This window comes from Synchiropus splendidus, chromosome 2 (genome assembly GCF_027744825.2).
Source record: "Synchiropus splendidus isolate RoL2022-P1 chromosome 2, RoL_Sspl_1.0, whole genome shotgun sequence".
Classification (NCBI taxonomy): Eukaryota; Metazoa; Chordata; class Actinopteri; order Syngnathiformes; family Callionymidae; genus Synchiropus; species Synchiropus splendidus.
This window is the reverse complement of record NC_071335.1, coordinates 10572685-10598628: the sequence shown is the minus strand read 5'-3', so window position 1 is coordinate 10598628 and position 25944 is coordinate 10572685. Positions and strand designations below refer to the sequence as shown.

General features: G+C 40.3%; 1 protein-coding gene across 3 annotated transcripts in view; it reads left to right on the top strand.

The window, feature by feature from the left end:
• The first annotated feature begins 9250 nt into the window (after nucleotides 1–9250).
• Nucleotides 9251–25944, top strand: part of LOC128754935 (zinc finger CCHC domain-containing protein 7-like) — a 39751-nt gene continuing 23057 nt past the window's right edge. Inside the window, exons 1-4 of one of the 3 annotated variants that reach the window (XM_053857938.1) lie at nucleotides 9251–9319; nucleotides 13375–13418; nucleotides 13545–14052; nucleotides 15132–15315. In XM_053857938.1, the coding sequence (XP_053713913.1) occupies nucleotides 13606–14052; nucleotides 15132–15315 (631 nt within the window). In that variant the 5' untranslated portion in view covers nucleotides 9251–9319; nucleotides 13375–13418; nucleotides 13545–13605. Of the gene's footprint in view, nucleotides 9320–13374; nucleotides 13419–13544; nucleotides 14053–15128; nucleotides 15316–25944 lie in introns of all 3 variants that reach the window. The other 2 variants (XM_053857936.1, XM_053857937.1) reach the window with 2 other exon arrangements.

Below are 25944 nucleotides of genomic sequence, written 5' to 3'. Positions count from 1 at the left end.
GGTCAAAATTAACAGTAGAGACGAAAAGAAACGCGAGTTTTTCAATGTCAATGTTAGGAGGTGATGGCAAAATCTTCGGACAGGGGAGAAATTGCGAGACCAAAGTTTGCCATTTTGAAGGAAGACTTTGTGAAATGTACTTGATAGTTTTATTCGACCGACCTGATAAATACGACTGGGATTAGAGTCACACATGTAAAAGAAAAAGATCAACGGAAAAAAAAGTTATTGGGGGATAAGTAATCAACATTTCTATATATCAAAATCAGTCAAAAATGTCGGAAAGAAATACAATTGTTTCAGTCGATATTGCAAAATCCTCAGTTCAAACCAAGGCTATTTACAAATCAAATAGGTATATAGCTGGTTAGAATCATTCAGTATAAATATAGATAAATTACAAAGTTGAAATACTTCAGAAGGTTTAACTATTTCAAAGCCAGAACGCCAGGAAAAAATTAACAAAAATATAATAAGATACAGTTATTTACATAGTGAGAACAAGAATAATCAAATTAAGCAAATGAGTACACAAACATATGACCCCTTATCAGTATTAATGAAGCTATTCAATTTCTCATTTGAATATTTACAACAAAATTCACATCATCATATTTGAATACTTTTCCAGATCAGACTTTTTTGAATACTTGAATGAATACTTACTTAAATGTTAATTACACCCACAGGTGGATGCAGGTGGACATCCCAGGCTACTTGGATCTATAGTTGGGTTGCCTGTATAGGTCACCTGTCCGTTGTGCAGCAGACTAAAACTTACCTCAAAGTCACCTGTAAACCATGTATTTTGGGGAAAATTTAACTTGAATATTTAAGTTGGATTTGAACCTGCAAAGGTTTTGGTCAGAGGCTGTAGACCTCCAATTGGTTTGTCCTCTCGGCTTGTGTTACTCTCCTCTGGTTATTCTGGTTTCCTCCCACAGTCAAAATGTGCACAGAGAAGGCAAAACGGATGAATGGAGAAATTAGTAGGAACTTGACATGCTTGATTGTCAAAAAAGAGAAGTCACACTTATGCAGTGTCAAGCTAAAAATTCAGGAAATCTAGAAATCTTTGGTCATTGGAGGGCGTGAGGGGTTTTCATGCTGACAAAGTTTCAATGAATACTGCTATGACAGCATGTGTAGGGTGTTCCTGATATGACAGTCAAAAACCTTGATTGGCCATAAAGGTTTACTGCACACACACGTAGAGTCCTTGGAGTTACAGCTCTCCCAGCTGTTCCTGCTGACTCCAACTTGACGTTCCTCATATTTTTATTATTATTATTATTATTTTAATGTTCATTGTTTAACATGTGCAACAAGTAGGTATGAGATTATTTAGATGGTGGTTATACAAGACCTTAGAAATATGATTGTTTTTGTTGGAAACAAAAATTAACTTTAACTTCTTCAGGTGAACACGGTGACGCCGTCTTAATTGCTTTGTAAGTTCATAGATATAATATTGGTGTGGTCCAAACAAACAAACAAACAAACAAACAAACAAGCAAGACACTCCAGGATGGAACCATATCCCCCAACTCCGAGGTGCTAAGGAGGGAGAGATCATCTGTCCCCATCCAACAAAAATTCAGATGACAGAAGATGACAGATCTTATCATATGAACCACAAACATTTCGGTAAAACTGTTGTTGTCAGATCCCCAGATGGAAATGAGAAGCCACAGCTGTGTGGAGCGCCTATATATTGCCAGTGTCCTCTGTCTCATCTGTGGGCACATGAGCAGCAGTGGTCATCCATTTATCTATCATGTGCCATACAATACACTGGCAACCTCTCTTGTGCCTCCACACTGTAAGAACTAAAAAGACAAAAAGATGCAAACCTAATTCGTTTTCTAATTTAAATTGCTACCAACAGAAATGACAATAAATGAGTGGGACCTTTTTATTATCTCAATACGCTAAAACTGAAAAGCAGGCTAAAGGCTGTGGTCAAGGACTTCCTGTAAACTGTTGCTGGTGAAGCGGCCATTGAAGACAGGAAATGAAGCATGACTGTGTCGCCATTACAATTTATTATTGCTCCTAACTTTGCTGCCGCTGCTGGTCGACATGAAGTTCACCGTCGGAGAGCTGACCACGCCCCCTGTCGACACCCACGCGCTTAAACGATGAAAAAAAGTCTTTCATCAGTATCCTAAAATAATTTCCTATCCTAATAATTTCGCAGGATGTAAGGGTGAAAGTTGAGGTGTAGTTACTTAGCCCTTCTTGCACTACGCCTCCTTGACTGGAAACAAAGAGGGAGACACTCGCTGGTGTCTCGTCTCGCGCTCCCACTCCGTCACCCTGACCCCGGCGCGCGCCCACCGGCACAACACCGTACATGTCTCATGCTGTCAGGAGATTCCATTCGCGACACATCCGTCACGTAACGGCAATACATGGCGATGAACGTAGATGTGGGTGATCGCCTATTCCCTTGTCAATATGAATACTACGTTTCGCTTCTGTAAAAGAAACGATGCGATAAGAACATTGAAATGGGCAGCGCTTTAGGAATGTATTTTCTGATACAGGTTATTTATCTTGAACGAATTAAAATCAATATGGATAAGAACGACTTAAACGAACGAATAATTTTTATGGAGCTGTTATTAACTCTGATAGCGCTGAGACTAAGCTCCAGTCTCAATGGACTCACATTATTATTATTATTATTATTATTATTATTATTATTATTATTATTATTATTATTATTATTATTATTATTATTATTATTATTATTATTATCACTTTAAATGTTTTTCTTTTTCAAGCAGTGTATATTGATTGTGTGTTGCTTCACATTTGATTCGCCTCCCTTAAATAATTCGCCATAGTTCCGATATTAATCAGCCTTGTTTGTTTTTCAGCCCGGCTCTAATTAGCCAATTAATAAAAAAGGGAGGGGAGTTGGATCAGTTACCCGAGCGGAACCGGAAAGAATCGCATTTTAGAGGAATACAGATGAAGCAGAGCTGCGATTGGAACAATAAGTAGACACAAAAGTGTCGTTTTTGATCAGACTCAATGGAAAAACGTCAAAATGAATGGAATGTGAGGGAGTTAACGTACATGGACACATTTATGTTGAGTATAGACGCAGCCAAAATGTGAGTGTCAAAAAATAACACACACACAGAATATAGTAAAACAAGTCAATTTGTCTTAAAATGGCAAATCGTTCGTTCAAAACAAAGGGGTGCTTGCCTTCACGTGAGTTCTCTACTTTTAAACCCAAAAAGGTAAATTGAATTGAGGACCCTCTGAGAAGTTGTCTTTAAAATAGTGTCTGCTAAGTGTTTAATTTAACACCTCATCATTAAATTATACATTTAATTTAGTGGTGGAATTCCATGTTGACTGAAAATAATTTTTATACGTATTTTCCAGAGTTAACTGATTCTGACTGCATCTGAACACATTTTCCTCTTGAGATGACATCTCCAAATTGTTTTGTCTAACAGGAATGAAAAGCTGATCTTTGAATTCATTAAAATATTAAAAAATATACCACAGGGACTCTTCTGGGGGGAAAAAAACAACTTAAAAATAAAAAGATCTTCACAGTGAAGAGAGAGAAGAATATTTAGGTATGTATTTATTGCACTAATAATTCTTGCATCTGACTAAATATTTAAATCTTACCAACCTTGGTTAAGAGACATTAAAAATATGACCTAAATGAAAAGATGTAATAAAAACACACAAGCCAAATAAGACTTCAGTAACTTTAGCTCCATGGTGGCTTCCTGTAAAAACTGATAACATTCTGGGTTACATTCTGTGATTGATCTTTCCTCTTGTGTCCTCAGTGGCAAATCCAAACTGACACTTGTGTCATGGTGGACTGAAAGGAAGCTTAAGAAGGCAGATTGAGAAACAAGACACGATATCTGTCCATGAAACATCAAGTGACACGACATCACACCTGACTATTTGCGTTGAAGAGGTCAGCACTACTCTTGAGCACTCAACTCTGCCACTGTCAGACTGGTTTTATACCCACCGCTGAGTGTTGTTGTAGAAATGGTGTGCGTGTACGTGTGCTCAGATTCTATTCACCTTCACCCTGATCTGTGGAGACACTCGGTGTGGTGCGCTGACAAGCCACCAAACATCACACGTGTTTCTTTGAATTTCAGTCATGGTGGGCTTCAGTACGAAAAGGGTCAAATATGATGAAATTATAAATCGTCTTGTCAGTTTTAGGTCGTCATGTGAGGACACATGACTATACAAGTCCCCCCTGTCTATGTGATCTATACAAGTTTTACATTTTATTATGATCTGGCTTTTGTGATTTTGCATTCAAAATGGATGTAATATGATGTGATTATATGAGACAGATATATTTTAGGATTCATACCAGTCTGATGCTTCTCCATATCGTGAATCATGAGTTTTATGTGTATTTACTGCAGTATATTTTTGGTCAAATAATGACAATTCCATCTCAAAACAAATGTCTTGAATATTATCTGAGAAACATTGTCTATTAAATCTGTATCTATTATCACTCTAGGTTTTAATGAATGCCGTTGTAAGGGTGACACAAAGTTTATTTTGATATCTATGTTAATTCATTTTGTCGTCTCACCGTGTATTTTACAATGCGATTAAAGTGAAATAAAAGCTCACTTTAGGGTGGGATAGATATCGCAGGTGTGCTTTGTGTTTTCATCTACTGAGACCTAATTGACTGTAATGTTGCAGGATAAATGTTGCTTTATTCATATTTTAAAAGTCGCTTACCTTTCGGTAATTCATGCAATCCTCAACTGGTCTATTTGCTGGAATTGTATGCATCTAACCAATGGCAGATTTAGCTCGACGAACAGTCGCACTGTACATCCAATACAAGTGAGTCTGACTCAGAAGACCCCACGCTGCTGTACATATAGGAGCCATTTTTGTTCAGAAGCGCTGATCCAGAGGAAGCCTTTTTCCTCAGTGGGAATTCCTGTTTGCATGGCAGCTGTGCTGCAGTCGACTTGTGATATTTACATAAAGTCAAGAGTACAGTTGCATGGCAGACAGTTCATTTTAATTAATTGTCTTTCATATGATGCTTAAAAATATAAATAAATCCCTGCATCCTGAATCAAACTAAAATACGTCTTTCAATGTGTTTATCTATCCAGTTATTTTCATGTGTATGGTCAGCAAAATATAAACGCAGCAAACCATTGCTGCCTTAGAAATGCCAAACCTCTGAACCAGCTCTGATTTGATGAGGTAACAAGGTGAAAATAAATGTAGTGTTATAAAACTATTTCCTGAAAATGTAATCCGAAATCAAAAACTTGTGACAAACTAAAACGTTCCTCACTGCCTTTTTTTTAACCTGAAAATTAAAATGAAAAGACAGCATGAAGAAGATAAAACATCCAGGATGTTCATTATATATCTCGAGTTTGTTTAATTATGACATTATATCCCACATGAACAGGGAGGTTATTTATCTCATTCAGAAGTGTATAAGCCTTCTATAATTTAACGGTTACCTTCACCACCTTGTGGCTCCACTTTGTGACTTTTTTGTTGAACTAGCTGGTTCTTGTCAGTCTGCACTTTGAAAGCATTTTTCTTGATATCACAGGTGAAAAAAATACATTTTATGATAGAGGCTATATTACGTCAGAACAAATGCAGAAAATTGCACGCAGGTTCTATGGACAACCCTGTGCTAGCCTTCACACCTGCACTTGTTTCAGTTATATTGTGAGGTTTGTGAGGAGACGCAACAATACAGATGTCATTTGAATCGTCCACTGTCTCTTGACAGAGTCGTGTTGATTAAAATTTTATTTGTGATTCCGTTAAATACAGACTCTTTAGCTTTTAAAAACATAAAAACTACTTGTTGACCAAATATCTCTCCCCCTTGCTTAGTCCTTTGTATGTTGATGCCGCCTTGTTATTGACTCTGGCCTCTTTTAGTCAAGTAAATTACAACCACCTTGTCATTATTTCCCCAATATATATTTTAGAGGGAAATGTTTATTGGTTGATGGAATAAAATCTGAGGTTAAAATATTTCCTAAAGTCATGCAGAGTGGAGAGTACCAGACGGTGATGGTGAAGGCTGTGATACTGAAGGGGAAAATATCTGATGACTGAAGCCGAACTTGATTTGTCACCTTTCTGAAATATTGTAATGAAATTGGCCTCTGAAGACAAGAATAAAATTATTTTCACTGCACTTTTTACTGTGCAACTGTATTTTGGACCAGACAGACTGAGCTAAGCTCTAAACTAAGCTTTTACTGTGACCGCTTTTACATGCGCAGAAGAATCAGACTAAAGCCTTGTCTACTTTCATGTCCTTCAGTGGCAATCTGTCTTTATACAGTAAATTATAAAAGCAAATGAAAATTGTCCACGTTTATGTGGTCCTTGTTGTGTGGCATCTTACTATGCTGGGTGATATTATGGTATGTATTACAATGTGATTATTCTGCCCTCCCCGTGCATCAAGATCCAGTTCGGAAGATAGTCAACAATTTCCAAGCAAAACTCAAGTTTACTTCTTTATTATTACATTACTAGCCATGTTTTAGTCTCTTTAAGTTCTATGCAAATGCCAATACCCATGTACTATGCACTCTGGTAAGACTTTTGATGCTTGAAAATGTACTGTGTAAACATATTAATTCTATGTAAATTCATTATTGATTTTAAATTTTTTTTTCTCTAAAAAAAAAAACAAAATCATTGAAACATTATGTTTTTCATTGTATTGCTAAAACATGCTCCCATCAGACGTTGGTTATCTTGGTTGTGAGAACAAATAAACTGGAATGCGTGACAGAGATCTACAGGTCAGTGTAATTACAATGGATAACACTGCTTAGACCAGGGTCGTCTCTTCAGCACAGATATAAGGCCTGAAGGTCAGTGCAGCGCCTAGTTATAAATGCACATGCTTTCCTAAATACATGCAATGTTCTAGGATCATCTTTGTTACTTTATGAGGAGTCGCTGCAGCGCTAAACTCCGGTTCGATCTCCTTCAAGATCATGTTTACACGCAAGTATTTTGAGTCATAAAGTGGATTATCAAGACCATTTAGACCGATGAAGATACATAGACTAATGTGTTTAAAATTCTGGTCAAAGCTGGATGTCAGTAAAATTTTGTTTTTCTTGGCTGTCAGGTAATTGTAGTCACTTGTGGGAGCAAAAAAAAAAATAAAAAATGAAAAGGAATCTGAGACAGTCTATTTCTGAACCTTTAAAATATCTCATATTGACTATTATTTGGGAATATTGGCTCTAAACAAATAGAAATACTAAAGAAGTTGGGCCCTTATTGGTAGCAATCGGCACATGAGAAGCAGTGCGACACACACATCAGCACCATCCAAACAAAAGCAATGACATGCTTCTTTTAACTCCTTTCTCCACCATGGGTCATTCATCAGGCAGAACCATTCCAGCAGAATGTGTGATTGGAAATGCAGAGACTTTAAACCCTTCTGCCGGACACTCTAAACCTGAGGATATGAACCACTGAAGCAGATGCATCCGTTCATATACTTTTTAAAAACAATAATATTAGACACAGAAAAATTCATGGAAACAAAAATCAGGCAGCTGAATCACAATTTCTCTGAGGCAGTGAGGCATCCCGGACCTTCTTCCAATTTGGAGCGATATGGAGCACAGAGGTAGCTTGGGACCCTCCTGTATGCGCTCTCCCTAAAAAGACAACGCAGGTGCAGGATACTAAGCGTGTGTGTGTGTCTGTCAAATGTATGCATGCAGAGGTGATAGTGGTGTGGAAGGAGGAGCAGTGTAACCTTTGAAAGCATGCAATCCAACTCGTGATGGCCTTTCCTGTGTTGACACGCATGGAGAAACCTCGGAAACCTCTGGAATCAGATGGCATTCACCGTCTGATTCCTTATTATAGCCCCATTCTCCCACCATTATTGTCTACTCTCTATAGCCAATAGCTGTCTATAGAGAGCTGACAATTATTCTCTTGATATGTGCAGAGCAGGAGAGATGGATGCTGGTGACGACAGTAGAAGCCACAGTGGCGTAATTCTTCTGTACTCTGCTTGTAATAAATATGACTGATGGCGATAGCTCGGCTGTTGAATCACATTTACATATAGATTTACATTCCCATCAACATGTAATAATAGCAAAAGCCTGAAGGTTGACAACAGCCGCCTTGGTGCCACGTTCACTGACATTTCCATTGCTCATATTTGCACTTTATTGTGGTGAAAGAAATGACTGAATAACAAACTGTGTCCTTTGTCTGTGGAATGAGACGCAGAGCTGATAAACCAACTCATACCACAAGTGCTGAATCCCTCATAACGTGCATGAGTTATTTCAGTTGATGGTTATCATGGTGTTTCTTTCCTTTCAGTCAATATAGACAGTAAAGAGTAGATATACAAAGAAGCAGAATATCATTAAAATTAACCCCCCCCTCCAAAATATATTGCTCGCACATTGTGGATGAGTGAAGAAACAAGAACTCTCAGGCTTTCACAGTGCTTCTCCATCTCCTGCCTTTTTGCTGATCCAGTGTAAATGTGAATCATTTAAACTAACATGCAAACATTTGACTGTTCTCAGTCAACTTGAGATTTCTAGTCCTTTCATAATGACTTCATTCCAACGCTGATCCCTTTTTATAATGTAATATAAAGGTGCTCCTGTTACAGTCAGTGGAATTGTAGAAACTCTTGTTGAAGACCTGATATGTCCTTATTATATTGACCTGACTTAAAACTTGCGGATTCCTTCCTTACTTCGTTGAACTTTAAAGTAATGTATTAATGGAATCATTATTCCACATTGTGCTAATATTAACCTGATTTCGCTTCTTAACTTTGTTTTACATTATATATGTATATGGAAACAATGACACCAAATTTTCAATGAGCTTTGATGGAAAATAAACAAATAAATAAAATAAAAAGTAAAGAAATACTGTTTCACTATTCACCTGTCGGGTACTGATTTCTGTTAAGAGACTAAAATAAATATTGCCATAACTATTGTAGTGCATTACATGCAGTTGGAATATATTCAGCTCCGAAATAAAATATCAGGATAGCCTAATTTTTAAATAAAACGTTGAAATGGGTTCGACTGTCCTAGTTTTTATTTTATTTAAACAGTTTTTAAGGAGCGTTAACGTGTATTTTGAACTTTCTGCGTGACCTGAGGCTCCGCTGAGGGAAACGCTTTTGTCGTCCAACAAACCCGGAAGTGAATAGTCTCGCGTCGTTCTTCAGATCAACACTGGAACTCCAACTGCCTCAGTTTCATGATTTAAGGTAATCAGGTGTTTGTTTGTGATCAATATTCCATTTCTCAGTCGTGTCCTGGGCACACGGGATGTTAAGCTGCCCATAACAGGGTTTCTTTATGCGTATTTGGGGCTAAAGCGCTTCAATGTTTACATTCTGCCGGTTACTGGTAGCACGTGGGAAGGTTGTTTCGACACATGTCAGACAGAATTGTTTTATTTGTAGAGGTATGACAAGTGGAAAACTATATCCGCTATCATGTTCTCGTTGACTGGTAAACCACCACAGATCCTGTATTTCCAAGCCGCAGATATAACCTAAATATCGCCTCGTTTATAGCCGAACGCTAACTAGCAACTGGCTAGCAGCAGCAGCTTCTGCTGCAATCACTACTGTCAATTTACATAAAACATGTTTGACGTGCATTTACTCGGTTTTAATTGCCATTTATTTGTCATGATAAGTTCCTGGAACACTTGAGCGTTATTTATACATATTTTCTCTTGTGGAATAAATAGGAAATCCGTGCCCAGTTACTGAAATCACACATTATTTGTGTGCTGTTTGATATACTCATTATATACTTATGCTCTTATACTTATTTCGTTGCTCTGATATGTTCCTCTTTCACAGCATTGGATTCCACTGTTCACTGTTAACATGGTGACCGCAATCCACAGTGCTTTGCAAATTCACATGCCTTTTCGAGTCCAATTAAAACTACATTTTGTAGATCTAACATTAACTGAAAGTAGTGTTACGGTCCATTTGCCGGCTTCGGAAGGCAAAGTGGATTTTCTGACATGATCCACAGGGCGTATGAGTGATAGCATACAAGGATGTGTTGCGTTATGGATCTATCGTGTCTTGTGACTCAAGCTACGTTCAGGTAGTAACAGCTGCACTGCCCTACGGTTTCCGGTGCTACTGCTCCGTTTGGCTCTGTCCGTGCCTGTATACGTACACTATATCACCAAAGTTATTTGCTCACCCATTCAAATGATCAGAATCAGGTGTCCTAATCACTTGGCCTGGCCACAGGTGTATAAGATCAAGCTCGTAGGCCTGCACTGTGTCGACAAACATTTGTGAAAGAATGGGCCGCTCTCAGGAGCTCAGTGAATTCCAGCGTGGAACTGTCATAGCATGCCACCTGTGCAACAAATCCAGTCTGGAAGTTTTCTGGATCCTAAATATTCCCCAGTCATCGTGTGCAAGTAGTGCAAAGAGATCACAGACTTTGTTTGCTGTCAATTGCTAAGTAAAGTACGCAGAGAGCTTCTCGGAATGGGTTTTGGACTTTGGAGCAGTGGAGATGCCTTCTTCTCTCGAGTGATGAATCACACTTTTCCATCTGGCAATCTGATGGACGAGTCTGGGTTTGGAGATTGCCAGGAGAACGGTACGGTTCAGACTGCATTGTGCGATGCAGTGTGAAATTTGGTGGAGTGCAGTAGGAATTGTGGTGTGGGGTTGTTTTTCAGGAGTTGGACGTTGCCCCTTAGTTCCAGTGAAAGGAACTTTGAATGGATACCAAAACATTTTGGACAATTCCATGCTCCCAACCTTGTGGGAACAGTTTGGAGCGTCCCCTTCCTCTTCCAACACGACTGTACACCTAGTGTACAAAGCATAGGGTCCATAAAGACATGGATGACAGAGTCTGGTGTGGATGAACTTGAGTGGCCTGCACTGAGTCCTGACCTGAACCCGACAGAGTTCTGCATTTCACACTCAAAAATAAAGTTTCAAAACATTTGACACAAGTGCTTCAACAATTTATGGATGTACAGCATATTGAATTTTTAAATTACCATGTACACCTCTACAATCGTACGTGTTGGTGTTTTTTTTTTTTTTTTTTAAATTACAATACTGAACACTGAATAGAAAACATAAACAGCAAACAGAAAATTTTAAAGCAAAATAAGTAAACAATACGAAACCCAAAGTGTTTAATGTAAAATAAATAACTTTTATTCCCCTTTCAATAAACAGTGAATAGATCAAACCCACAATGTAAACTTCACCAATCAGTTGTTAGATATGAGAATGTTGATTGACTACATGTCTAGAGAGTGAGATTCTGTAGCCCATGTGCGCTATTGGCTGCTGTAAACCTATGGCCTTGGCTTTCACTTGGTGAGCGTCTTGCTTGTGCTTGAATGCAGTGCAATGATTTGAGGCCCATGTCTTCTTTTAACTCTGTCACTGACTGTGTTGGTGCACATTTTGCAAATTCTATTTCGGTTGTCATCTTCCTATGGAGAAGTATTGGTAAATGTCACCGTGGCTGGCTGGCTGGCTGATCTCCGTTGCTTCAGCTGGGAGGAGGGTTTGCAGCATCCCAACAAGTCGTGTTATTTTTAGAGAAATACCCATAACTGACTTGTTTGTTTTTCGTCTGATTTAGTTTAAAAAAAAAATCCTCCTTTGTAATATGGAAATTTGTTTAATTAAAAAACAAGGACGCAGAGCACAGTGAGGTGTGCTGGTCACGTTTTGCAAAAATGATGGTGTGTGGAGTGTATTGAGAGAAACCATGGTCATGCAGGAGAGGGTTGGTGGTCAGGTTTGAGGAACATCAGCGTCATTCGAAATTATGTTGTTGGCGTGACTTGATCACTCCTACTGTGACACTGTGTGTGGGAGGACAACTGGAACGGTGCACCGGAGGGCTGACCCATGCGCAGATAAACTATAATAGACTGTTGTCCCCTTCCAAACTCACTGAAAAACATCTTTGATCTTGGCAGTCCTTGACTCTCTCGATATCAAGATACCTGCCATGCAATATTGAGGCGTGATATTTTGTCCATATCGTTCAGCCCTAGTTGCAGCCCTCGTAATGACTCAGAATAATCTCACATTCTCAAAAACAATGGAGTCCAATTAATTCACTACTTAGTTGGACCAGTCTAATAATGGCCGGGACAAATGTCTTGTCGTCTGTGAGCTGAATTTTGCAAGTATTTTAGAGATGATACCCTCCGTTTGGTTGGAAACCTTCGTGCCTTATAGCAAGATCGGGCTCAAGCATAAACCCCATTGATTGGGGGCCCTCAGAGGTCAAGTTCCCTGGAGAAGTTGGAAAACTCAGTTTATACCAGCGCTGTGGTCGTTTGTCGGCTTCAAGCTTCTGTGCTTTGCTAAAGCTTTAACACACAGCTGACATGCTCCCCTAGCAGCTGCTAAGACTTTCTGTCCTTTAAATCCCCGGCGGGCAGCTTGTGACTGTCCAGCGAGGCGTTGCTACAGTGTGTTCCGTCTGGGAGCCAATCATCTCCAGCCATCATGGCACGGACACGCAGGGCTGGACAGAGCAACGATCCACAGCCAGTGGTCTTTCCACACTGTGTATGTGTGGGGTCCAGAGATTGGGGAAATTAACGACACAGAAAGTATTAAAGTGTGGCAATATTACGCCAAATGATGAACCAAAACTATATTTATAATTATTGAATTAAGTGGCAGTATTCAAAAACTAACACCATGTGAGGTTCTGTAGCTGTGTTAACAAGCATAATTCAACAGCAAGTCAGTTTGAACTACGACTCAGTTTGACTACGACTTTTCATTTGTTCATTGTGAGTTTTGTTTTTTGGCAGAAAGAGTTGTACTTGAAAGTATTGACCACATGCATTGCTGACTACATATCTAATTTGGGGAGTTAAATGGCAAACAATGTACAAAAAAAATCCCCAAACTTCTGTATTGATTGAATTTTTCCCTGTCTGTACACTGTCTTCAGTTGAAATCTCTTTCAATAAGCTCCATCAGAATAGGAGGCAAGACATTTCAGCGTGTCTTGGCATGATTTTGAGAAGCCATTTCTATTAACTGACAAGCCAGTAGTGACCTAATGACCTAGAACAAGTGAGCTCACCTGATTGCCTTTTTGAGATACACTTGTGAACGATGCAACTTAACTTGCTGGAGACTGGTGTGGATCTAATATATTGCATTTGGATCTTAAGATAGCTAGATTAGGTGAGCGAAGCTAACGAAACAAGCAGCAGTTCGGAGGTCCACACATATCCCTTTTCATGTGGACCCTTCGTCTTGTCTTCTTTTTTATACAGTGGTGTCATCCAATGTCACACAGCAGGCCTTTGACATCATCAGTGTGAGTAACCTTGTCTGTTATTTATGGCCTTTGTTGATCACAATGGTCTTGAGTGTAATTCTGCTATTAGCTGCGTCTGATGGGGTATTTTGGGTTAATCTTTGGTTCTCTTCATCTTTCCGACAGGTTCATCTTTGTCCTTCGGTGTGGATGGTGTATATGCATGTAGGCAGGATTCATCGTGGTGATGTACAGTAGCTATCAGGACCGGGAGGAGTTTGAGGATGACCTTTACAATGTGGGCGAAGGGGACTCCGAGGGCTCGCAGGACGACAGCGAGCTTGAGTTTCAACTCTACAGTCAGCTCCACTACTCGGCCCACTTGGAAGATACAGAGGCCGATGAAGGAAAGAGTGAGAATAATCAGCAGCAAGATATTGACAAAGAAGCAGATGTCCAGCAGTCTCTGTCTAATGTTGACTTGCTCCACGAACACCTACAAATCAGAGCAGTGGAACGCAACAAAAGAAAGAAGAACAACCTCTTGAGAGAGCAGAAACCCTTTGTTTTTGAGGAGGTTATTGTTATAGACTCTGGTCCTGACATCACCATTTCTGAAGAAGACGATGCCAGTGTTTGTGCTGCAAAAGGTCAACGGCTGCCCCGAGTGCAGACCTCCACGCCCTCCCAAGAGGTAACCTTATTATTACAGTTAAAGGTAATGGTACCTTGGGGATTTTGATTGGTTGAGCTTCAAATAGCGTCTGCCTCACTGTGGAGTTTCCACACTGTCAACGGTGTATTGAAGGGCACGCACACCATTCACACTCACACTTGGGGCCTATTTTAGAGTGTCCAATTGACCTGATGAGCATGTCTTTGGGCTATGAGAGAACCTGGAGAAAACCCACACAGAGAACATGCAAACTCCATGCAGAAAGGCCACTGTAGCTTTGTTGGCCCCGGTGTTTGCTGCTTGACCTTGTTCTTATGAACCACTGTGTTAGAAATTTAAAGGATGGAAGCAACCTGACACTCCCTGTATCCCAGCATTGAACCTTTCTTTTCCTCACTCAAAACTTGTCTTTTCAACGCTTGCTGTGGTCAGGTGTTATTAGGGCTGCTCAATCAAATTTTTATCGGGAATACGATTATGTCTTCCTGCGGTTATAAAAATGTGATAATCGTCATGAAACGATTATTTAGCCGGACACCTGTCTCCCCAGCTTCTCTTATTATGTCCAGATGCACTCAAACGCTGCACCACGCTTCGTCCCGATGAAATCTGACTGGTGGGAAGCTACTGTGGAGGGCACGGTGAGCGTGCTACACAGAGTGCTCCGCCTGTCAGAGAGAGAGCTCAAGCCTCTCAGTGGGGACGCTAATATTAGCCACTTACTTGAATAGATTTACTCAAATTTGGTTTCAGACACTATGAAGCTCACACAGGGTGGTGTACCATAAAGATAGACCAGAGATATTCCATGATTATTATTATTGTATAAGCCCCCTGCCATACAGGATTACTTAGTGAGTTTTATCAGAGTTTATTTATCTTTTAAAGTTCTGCACGATATCGTCGTAGTGACGCTGGTACCCATAACACTGCTCCCACCTGCTATCCGATTGAGCACATCGCAGTGTTACTAAAACCTAAGTTGATCTAGTCCCAGCACTCAATGTTAAACTGTGGATATAGAACATGCTATTAAATTTGTAGTTGAGAAACAATGGTTGCTTCACGTCTCTAATAAACTTTTCATCACCCAGAAGAAACTTGACGTTCCAGAAGTTGTGGACTTGTGCAGTTCTAATTCCGACTCAGACTCGTCAGATTCCGACACAGACTCGTCAGATTCTGACAGTCTTGAGAATTGGATGATCCTTGGCCGAGGCAAAGAGGATGGTGACCAGTCCATCTCACTCAACCTGGATAACAACCGTGATGCTACATCAGGTGAGTTGTTATTACATCTGCCTTGGGAGGGGTTTTGTTTTCAAGGCTTGTTTTTTTTTTGTATTCTACATAACCCAAAAGGTTGTGGACAGATTTTGATTACATTTTCATGACAGAAATGGGAAAAGGGATAAGTGGGTTTACAAAAGGTTTTACCATTCTTTCATGTTTCTGTGGTGACATTTTGAAGGTTTTCTTGTTCCTCCTTCGCTGCAGCTGGCAGTGTGAATGTTGATGAGCTCTGCAGCGCTGCTACCACCTGCTGTATTGTATTAAATATATTTAATACAAATGATATGGATAAAATTCATGTGGGTTAATAATGAGTTGCTTTGCAACAGTATGCACTGTCCCATTACATTAGTTAGCATGGTGCCTCGAAGAAAAACCTTTCAAGAGATTTGTCTGAGTGAGTGAGTGAGTGTAATTGCAAGTTGTCGTAATGCTAGTTTTCAAGTTCCGCCCCCATCCCACGTTTTTGTTTGTTTATGAGGAAAGGCTGTGGTGAAACAGCGAAAAATATAATCACAGATGACAGTATACACAACACTGGTAATGTTATACAGTGGTACCTCGGTTCTCGACCACAATCCGTTCCAGAAGGCCGTTCGAGAAGCGATTTATTCGAAATCTGAATCGATTTTCCCTATTACAATTAATGGAAAAAGAAATAATGCGTTCCAAGCCTTATAATAGGCTTTTGTAGGAGTGAATGTAGAGTGTCTGCTGCAGGTGCGCTGTTCCTCTATGTGTGTGGCCGCTGCATGTGGGAGGGGTTGCCGAGTGAGTGACGTCTCTCCAGAAGTGAAGAGGTGCCCGGTGCGTGTCCAGCTCTGAATGTGCGCTTCTGTGCAGTTTGGCTGTGACAAAGTCATAAACCAAGTAACGCTCTGTCCCAGACTCGCCTCATCCCTGTCCCAGCTCCAGCCCACAACAGGACATCAAACCCTAGAGTGTGGAGAGCGAGCACCTCCCCTGTGACACTCTACCACGGTCCAGTGCGGAGACAGGAAAGGTTTTACACCTCAATGTGAAGAAAAAACAGTCGGTAAATGTAGCTAACGGGACACGTCTGCATACAGAGGCTGCGTTGTACACAATAACAAAGCGCGTTGTGGGTCGGCTGATCAGTCTGCGCGCGTTATGTTTTTTTCTGGCTTTTTTCGGGGGCGTCCGAGTTCTGGATTTTCGTTCGAAATCAGAAGCAAAAAAATCTAGAAATTTTTGTTCGAACTCTGATTTTTTTCGAAGTTCGGGACGTTCCAAAACCGAGGTACCACTCTACTTTCAAAGGGACTCATCTATCATTCAACATCAGAAATCTAACTCAGTGATTCAGTCAGTGAGGAGAGCCAGGATCCAGGGAGAAGCTGAAGCCGCTGCAAGACCGATAGACCCAGATAGTAAAACTTAATTTCGACTGCACGTTTCAGAATGAAGAAAAGGCGAAAGTTTTGACACTTACTTAATTGGTGACAACAAATCAATATCTTTTATTTATGAGAAATCATCTCAGGAAATATGAAAATAATGTATTTATGTCTAAATGTTATGCATTGTTGCTTTAAGGACTAATATTCCGTTCTCCCAGCCACAGTTGTCATCTGAAGCTCATGTAACAGCCTTATAACTGATTTATACACTTTATAATTCTTTTTTAATCATTTTGCATTTAAACACTTAATGTAGATTGACAATTCTAGTGACTGAGAGGATTAATAATGCATTAAAATATTGAAAAATTGTATTAAATCTGCTAAGTCATTACAATGGACATTGTATACTGAAGACAATATTTTTTTATATTATAAATGATACAAAGATAATGCATTATGTATGTATTATCTATCTACTAATCTTATATTTTATTAATTTTGTTACAGTTGTTTATATACTATGGTATTAATTTGTCTTGTGTTGTTTGATAGCTTGTCTTTGATATGTGCCAGTGTCTATGTTGAATTTCCCCGCCACAGATCAAGACCATCTTATCTAGTCCTGATAACTAAGTCGGAATTAAGTTGTTTTACATTGTTGTCCAACCACATTAAACTGCTTTCTGCTGACTTAGAATTGAATCAGGGTTCGTTAAAATAGCCTTCTAAAAGCTGAATATGCTAGCTGTGATTTTTTTTTTTCCTCCCAAAGCCTACTTTTCCGTGTAATTATGCTCTCACCTCGCTGCAACCCGTTGATAATATTTGAATATTGGCAGTATGGAAACCTCTTTACATTCTTGGCATGGTCTGCCAAGTCCTGTGCCTCTCTGATGCATCCTTAAATATGTTTGTTTGTATTTCCTGTTGAACCGGGCATGCCGGCTGTTGTGAATATGAATGTTTGTGTTTATAAATTATACTCCGAGTCTCATCAGCATGCATGTGTACATACACGAGCGCTCACATACCAGCAGTTGTAACACTAATGCCAAAAACAAACAAACGGACACTCGACAACATAAGGAGTGAGAGCCACAGCAGAGAAAGATGCGAGTAATAAAAAAAAATGAATAAAATTGTTCTCCTGCAAATCTGCTCAGATCGACACATTATCTTAACCTGCAGCCTCAGCAACCTCTTCCCTAAGACCCCCCCTCCCCCTTCCTCACTGCTACCTACCACTCTCCCTACGCATTCTTTTATCCCATTTTCTCACTATTGTGCTCCCTCTCTCTCATTCTTCCTCCTGTGTGTCTCTCTCTCACCATTTCCTTCTCATTTGAATTTCCCTGGGCTGATGTTTCTGCAAGAGTGCTCCCTGACTCCTCTATACACAACTGGGCTAGAGGAGGGGGCCCGGGGCAGGAGGGATTCTAGATGTTTTGGCCTGCTTTTTGGAGGAAAGACGGATTTTAGGTTTCTCTTCCTCCCTCGCTCCATCCCTCCCTTTTCTTTCTCTCTTTTTCGTCTGGCTCCTCTCTGTGATCTGTGGAGCTTGACCTCATGTCTGCACATGGGGGGTCATGGGAGTGAAAGGGGTCTTGGGACTGGGAGGGGCCTACCTTGTCCAAAAGTAAAAAGGAAATTAAGGAAATTGAATCCTCTTTAGTCTTGCATTGCTTTTGGAATTCATATCTGTTGAAGACCCAAATCTTGTTGAAATAAAAAAAGCCTGATAATAACATTTAGTTTTTATTTAATTAAGTTATCTTTTTTTGATAAAAATGTTACACACATTAGAATTGTTTCTCTGATATAGTGCTCAAATACTGACTCCGTTAGAATAACTATACTTATGAATAATCAAATTTTGCCAATACAGACAGAGTCAAGAGGTATGAGCCACCCACATTCACATTAATAAACATGTGTCCCTGCCGTAATTTTTATGTGTGTCTATTACACACTCCCTGATGACTTCATAATATAGGTATAACTGTGTTGCCGTCTGACCCTCAGGTGTGATTGGGTGTAATCTGGACAAAAAAAGGCTGTTCAATTCCAGGCACTGCTTCTGTGCCGGGGCATCTCAAGCTGCCAGGCCAAATCCATGTGACTGTCCATCATGATCTGGATTTCTATACACCTTTTGGAACACTAACTGCAAGCAGTTGCTATAGTTATGTCGTTCTTCAGCCGACTGTTATACTAGCTGAGTCCTGGGTTCCAATGCATACACAAGTGAGAGCTGTAGTGCAGAAAAGGGCAGTTTTTAATGACAGTGTTGCGGCTGTTAAGAAGCTTATGACCACAATAACAACCGCATCCCTGACCTAAGCAGTTGGATGGATCTCAAGATTGATTTTTGTTGTTATGTGCCATGTAGGTCCTGATTTCTGTAGCCTCGGGCGCTCTCTTGGTTTAATATTTGTGTGTGCGTGCAGGCGAACACAGAGTAACAGGTTTGCTCAGCAGTGACTAATGCCATTTGTACACCTAAACCACAGCTCAGCATCCTTATCTAATCACATTCGCCACACAGATTTCATTCCTGCTGCATTTTATAGGAGAGTATAGCATTTTGTGAATATGGGAAGTTTACCCAGCACTCTGGGCTGTGCACTGACACACAGTGACTCGCATCATGTCATCGGCTCAAACCAATGGAAGGGCTGTGAGCCTGACACTTTTTGAAATGCTTTGCTGTTTGGATCTTTTCATCCAAAAACAGTGATGGACACTTTATTGTCTTTGCAGATTTTCCCCCCCTCTCAATGGAAAGTCTTACACAGTGACATTTAAATATGAACGGGACCACAAACCTGGTTTGGTTCAGCCACAGCACATCATTGATAATCTAGTTTATTGTTCAGTTTGTCCACTAAGTGGATGCCTTATGAATGATATTAGCATGTGGCAATATAGCTGTGGACAATATACAATATGTGACACTAGCTTGTGGAGCAATTTGACCCCAACTTGCTCCAATACTGCAAGGATGCTGTTGAGCACTAAGTTTAATGGAGTTATTCAGCTCTTTCCATTCTTCAATTCCCTCAGAGCCAATTTAGTGATGCATAATCACCAGATGTACTGCAAAGGAAATGGCCAATATTGAGGCAACCATTTATATTCTGACCAATATAATACATATATTCACGAAAACCGGTATTTGTAATGGCTTGATAACATACTGGGTGATGAGCACCCTCAACGTGTGCCACGCCTGAAACGGATCTTCTGGTGGGATGTTTGTGCACAGGAGAAGATTGGGCTTCAAAAGTTTGTAGGAGAATAGTCTTGCAAATAGGGCATCTCAGTAGGACAAAAACACAACTTTCGTTCCTTCAGAATAGGTGTGACAGTACATTCTCCTAATTATTCTGGGTGTAGGCGGAGTGTGCTATATTTGAATCGAGATCACACTTCATTTCCCCCGCTTCTCTCCCCCTGCTTCTATGTCCTCTGGTTGTGGTCAGTGCACAAACTTTGTTTGAGGCTTAGAGTCGAGTAAGGCTCACTATCAGGGTGGCCGATCATATCCCAGCCCGAGAGTGTGTGGGAGAGTGCTCCTCACCGAAAGTCATGGTCACGACCAGTTTAGACTTTATTTCAGTTATGCTGACGAGGAAGGTAAGTTGCACTTCTCTCCTCTGTTCTGTTTCTGGGTCAGGAAAACCTGACATCACACATTTAGATTCTCGTCCATTTGTGTCTACCTTTGGTGCCACCTCAGTTGGCCTTCTGATCATTGTGGTGTACAGTGATGCTGCAGAGCAATATGGATTTATCTGCCTTTGCTGTGTTTCTGGTTGTGATTATCAGGGTGCTGGTGATTACCTTCAGGCTGCTGGGATTCTAAATTGAGATTACAGTCGCATGCCGGCATATCATGGCCGCTGTGTTGTATGTGTGCCTTTATGTGCGTGTGTGTGTTTGTGTGTATGTGGGTGGGTGGGCGGTTGTGAGCTGCACAAGGGAGGCAGGATAGGATCAGCTCTTATCTTAGCTGCCCAGTGCCACACGAGGTGTAACGCCACACCCACACCACTACACTGTGTTTGAACAGACACACACACACTCACGCACGCACACACACACACACACACTCACTGTGAAATTACTCTGCCGTAGTTCGAATTGTATTATCCAGTTTTTAGACCCTGTACGCAAATGAGTTATTTAGCAGCACGTTTTGGGTGAGGCAGATGTTTTGAGAATATTTTTTCCTCTAAGAATCTATTTTTAATGAATGAATATGCAAAGCATTTACTGTAAATTGAAATTACTGTCTTTTAAATATTGAAAACTGCAGTCCCCAGAATACAGCTGTACGTAACATTTTGCCTCTGTGTTTCGGAGAAATTATACAGCGGCGTTAAATATAATTTCTTCTTTTTTTTTTTTAAATGACAAGTACAATGTAATTTGGAACAAATAAAATTGGCATTTCATAGTATGTTAATTATGGTGTAAGGAATATAAACACTAAAAGAAATATTCATTTGTTGCACACGCTTAGTCGTGATTTATTGTATGTCATAAAGTGATTCTATTCTTTGGCTGAAGAAATCTGAAATCTTCTATTGTAGCGCATGGATCGGTGCTGCTTTAAGTTCGTTTTTTAAATTATTTGCCCGCTATGCAACAATTGGTGCGTTCTTGCATTGTTAAACATAGTCCAGGCTATCACGTTTAAAGACTTGGAAGCATTTTCAGAGGACAAAATCTGACCTGTTTACAGTACCTACAACATTTTATTATAATTTGTTGTTATTATTATGATTTTTGCTGCTCACATGTTTGAATGCCTTGACTTCCAAATTGCTTAAATTCAGGTATTAAATTGCAACTGCAATACAAGATGCAAGATTGGAAAGAATTTGTTATAAAATACTGAATTTATTTGAATAAATGATTTCTTGTTAACAATAGGGTGTTATTTAATGAACAAGAAAGTGTAGCGCTTGCATTTTCTGGTTGCTCAATTCTGTCTTTTTTCCATTCAGTTTTTTAGCGCGGATACAATATATTGGTGCTAAACAATCTGTTTCTTTTGTGACAGCTTGAATGTGAAGCACACATTTGTGGTCAAGGCTGCAGGTGCTCATTTGTATTTTCTCCTGTGTGAGGAAAAGGCCTCGATTTAAATATAACTGCTTTACTCGCAGCACGTGCGTCTCTCTCAATGTATGAAAATTTGGATTGTTTTTCTCTCTTCATGTGGTTTCAGCTGACAATTTACAATAATTCAGAGGAAAATATACAATTCATTTCAGTTCATATACTGTGTAATACATGTGTGCATAACTGTCACCTTCACCACTGACATAAGCTCAATAATTGCTGACTACTGAACGCAACTTTTTACGGCCTTTGGATCTGTTTAGATCAGAGCTTTAAACGTATGCTACTGTTTTAATGTTGCCGGGTTGATGTGGTCAGAACGTAAGATCTTTCTAGAATAGCAAATACACACACACACACGTGCAGTGGTAAGTGTAGCCTGGAGGAAGGGGTAATAAACTGGAGACCAGACGGTCCCTACTGTAGTTTCATGTGTATGTGCACGAAGGGGAAGTGGAAAAAGGGGATTCCCGGTCTTCTTCATTAACCTTTATTTAACCAGAATATTCCGTGGAGATATAGAAACTCGTCTCTTCTGAGACTGAAGCAGGCATTCTGCCCTGCAGCTACAAGATAAAACATCTAGGCTAGCACACAAAGACCAAACATGAATGATGAAACAGCTATAACACAGCAAAAACTTCAGTATGGTGTCACAAAGAGGGACATTTTCCTCTAAACCATTCGCAAGACTTGGCAACTCTGCCACAGTTCGTAGACATTAGAGGGCAGGAAAGAAGAGAGAGGAGGTGAGGGAAAAGGGAAAATGTCAATTACAATTACCAATAATATCATTATAATTAAGCAATCACTTAATAGGAAATGAAATTATTGTGGGAGGTGGCAGCGGGATGAGGGGCAGACTCCTGGGACCGTATTAATTTCTGCTCTTTTATTTGGCCAGCGAACTTTCCCCTTATTGTCTAGGTCTTGGGGCACGTCGAAAGGGCTTTATTAACTAGTAGCCCAGGGTGCCGGTATTTTGGCTGTATGAAGGAGTTGATATGCTGGCTTAGAAGGATAAAAATTAATATTAATAGCTTCAGGATGTGCGGCAGTCAGTAAAGGGGCTGTCTTTGGAACCGTTTTTTTTTTTCTCACTTCACACCTTTTAAGCTCCAGCAGGATCATAGGTCAGTTTGCATGTGCGACACTGTAAAATACAGTGACTAATAATACCTGGGCAATATTTTGCACAAGGCCCCAGAGGATGTTTGGTTCTTGGCAGCACACATACAAACACAAGTGTATCTGTTTAGCAGTGGCCTCTCCAGAGGCTTCAGCCGTGTGTATGTCTTTGCATGTCTCTTAATTAAGACTCTCGGCAGACACAGACCAGCTGGGCCACGTGTGGCCTAGTCGACACTCTGATTTGAGTCGGTCCAGCATGTGTCCTTACCTTTCTCGCTCGCTCGCTCCCTCGCTCGCTCTCCCTCTACTCGCCTGTGATTCTATCCAGCTCTAATGAGATAATGTCGTCTGATTGTTGTATATTGATGGTTGAGCTCTCCACATGCTAATTACATGTGTATGCTTAACTGGCTGACCTTTCCATTACACCTGCCTCAATGAAGCACTAATGAGCTGTCCCTCTAGGATCTCAGAGCTTACCAGTTAATGCGCCTCTAAGTGTCAGGTTAGGGGTTTGGTGGAGCACGAAGCAGATCTGCCATTGTTGGTCGGGATCCTGTAGTGTCCTTGAAGCTAACGTTACTGGCAGTAAATGATGGAAAAGTGAACTCTGGTTCAGCTTCCTTAAAATACTTGTAGATCCTAGTTCAAGGAACTTGCTATACAATGTTAATTTATGTTTTTTAGGGTTTTTGTGTGTGATGCTTGTTCACAGACTAGCATAACATAACTCAGCGCAAACATGCTGGTATGGAGGGCTGCAGGGAATAAATGATACTATACCTCCATTATGTGTGTCAATCTCCCAGCTAAATGGCGATGATCCACTGCCGGTTGCTTTGTGTCCAAATTTACAGTTGGTGTGGCCCACGCAAAGGTAGTTGTGTTTAGTACAGTTTCACATAGTTAGGAAACGCTGCATTATTACATCATAATGGAGGACATCTGAGCTTTACCTGAAACACAACAGTGATATGCTTATTATGTTTGACATATACATTTTCAGTAGCTGCATAACTAATATCATTGTTCCAGAGTAGTTTTTTCTATGATGGTCATCGTCATCATGAGTCCTTCCACTCCTGATTTACATTGAATAATCTATGTGATTACAGTCTGTGACCTGTGCACCAAGAATCCAAGCACTTATACTTCTGGTGCAAAACCTGTGTATCACCGGAATACTGTTAATGTCCCCAGCTCTCCATGTTGGGTCACAAGTGATTTACCCTCACAATGGATTGCATTAGTGGAGAAGGGTGAAAACACACAATTATTTTAAACATTTTATCTTCTTTTTTGTTACTGCTCTCAAGGAGTGCTGTAGCGTTTTTGTCGCTGTAAGCGATTTTTGGGATGGGTTAGAATTGTAGGCAAAAATTTTGGTGAACATGTTGGGAACATTTTGGACTTTCATCATTCACCTGAATGGCTTCTCATTGCTGCTGCGTACATACGAAGCTCCACTTGAGAAAACACAGCATAAAATGGAACCACTGAATTAAATCAATATTCATGTGACTCTGATGACAAAATATGTTCTTGCTCGTCAGAGGAAACTCCACTGACCTTAGCACTGAATGGTGTGTTAGTTAACTCACTGATGCTACAGTAGATTTTGAGTCTCAGCGGGGACCTTGCTCTGAGCCAACACAATTCTTCAATCAGGAAAGTTGTTTCATTGGTGCAGTTGCTCTATTTATCTATTTATGAAAGCCTTTCAAAAAGGTTTAATGTGTCCTCAGAATGGAAATGCCATCCTGCCAGTTCAACGGTGGTGGTGACTTACTGCAGTGAATGGACTCCTGCACTTGACATGTGCATTATCTGCTTAGGGCCCTGTGTCTGGTCCTTCAATAGTGCTTCCTCTGTACTATAACTGCTCATTGCACATCTTGTTCTGTGCTTTGATTGCTGCATCTTAGGTCCAAAATATATAAATATGTCCTGAATCAAATGTCTCGCACACCAAGCATGCACAAGTATGATGTCAGACGTCTTTGAGAGTTAGCAACACAAAGGGTCAATCTGGTTTTCAGATCTTGTCTCACCAAGCATTTACAATTGACACATTTGAATCTGGAATTCTCTAAACTCTTCTGTGTGTTTCGACGGCAACGTCATCAATTTGTTGCAGGCCTAAATCTGTAGACTGATGTTTAGAATTAAGTAGAGTTTGAAGCCTGTTGGAATGACGTCTTTGTAATCAAGTAAGGTCCAAACCCATTCTTCCCTTCAGATACCCTTCAGTACACTCAAAGTTACATCTGGCTGCGGTGGACCATGTAAATGTCTTTCTTTGGTCATGCAGTCAAACATACTTCACACTTGATAAATGTAAAGTAGATTCTTCAAGTAGAAGTGTTGAAATTATGCGTTTTCCTCCAGTGAGTCGTCTTCATTCTGACTTTTTTAGTGCTGTGGTCGTCACTGGACTCCTGTCTTAACAGTAGCGGAGAACCAGCCGTGTCACTTTGACTCTTTTAGATGTAGGTTGTGCAGTCAAACGCACTTGATTTCAGAGTATGTGTAAAATCAGAAGTATAAGTCAGGACATTGGATGGAAATGAGGATTTTTTATTTTGAAAATGTAGTCCCATCGTTGTGAAACACAGTTAAAACCTTCCTTATTAAAGTAGGGAAAGTTGAGAAACAAGACTTTCTGCACACAGGCGTTCACCAACACTGTGTCTGTACACACGTGACGCATCCCCTGTCCATACAGTACGACTAGGTTCTTGCTTAGTCGCTGTTGCTATGCCAGGTTTGGACCCACGCCATAGGCTGACCAGAGCTAATCCAGTTTGGCTCCTTGTGCTCTCACTTCCTAAGAGCAGCCCCCAAATTCCACATGATACAAATTATTATCAGTGGGTTAAACTTGGCCTGTGTTAATTTAATTTGCTATCCCTGCCCACATCAGTTCTTTAAAAGCCCTCTCTGTGTTCAAGTCTGATGCACCAGCTAACCATGGCACGTCTGTGCATTAGCA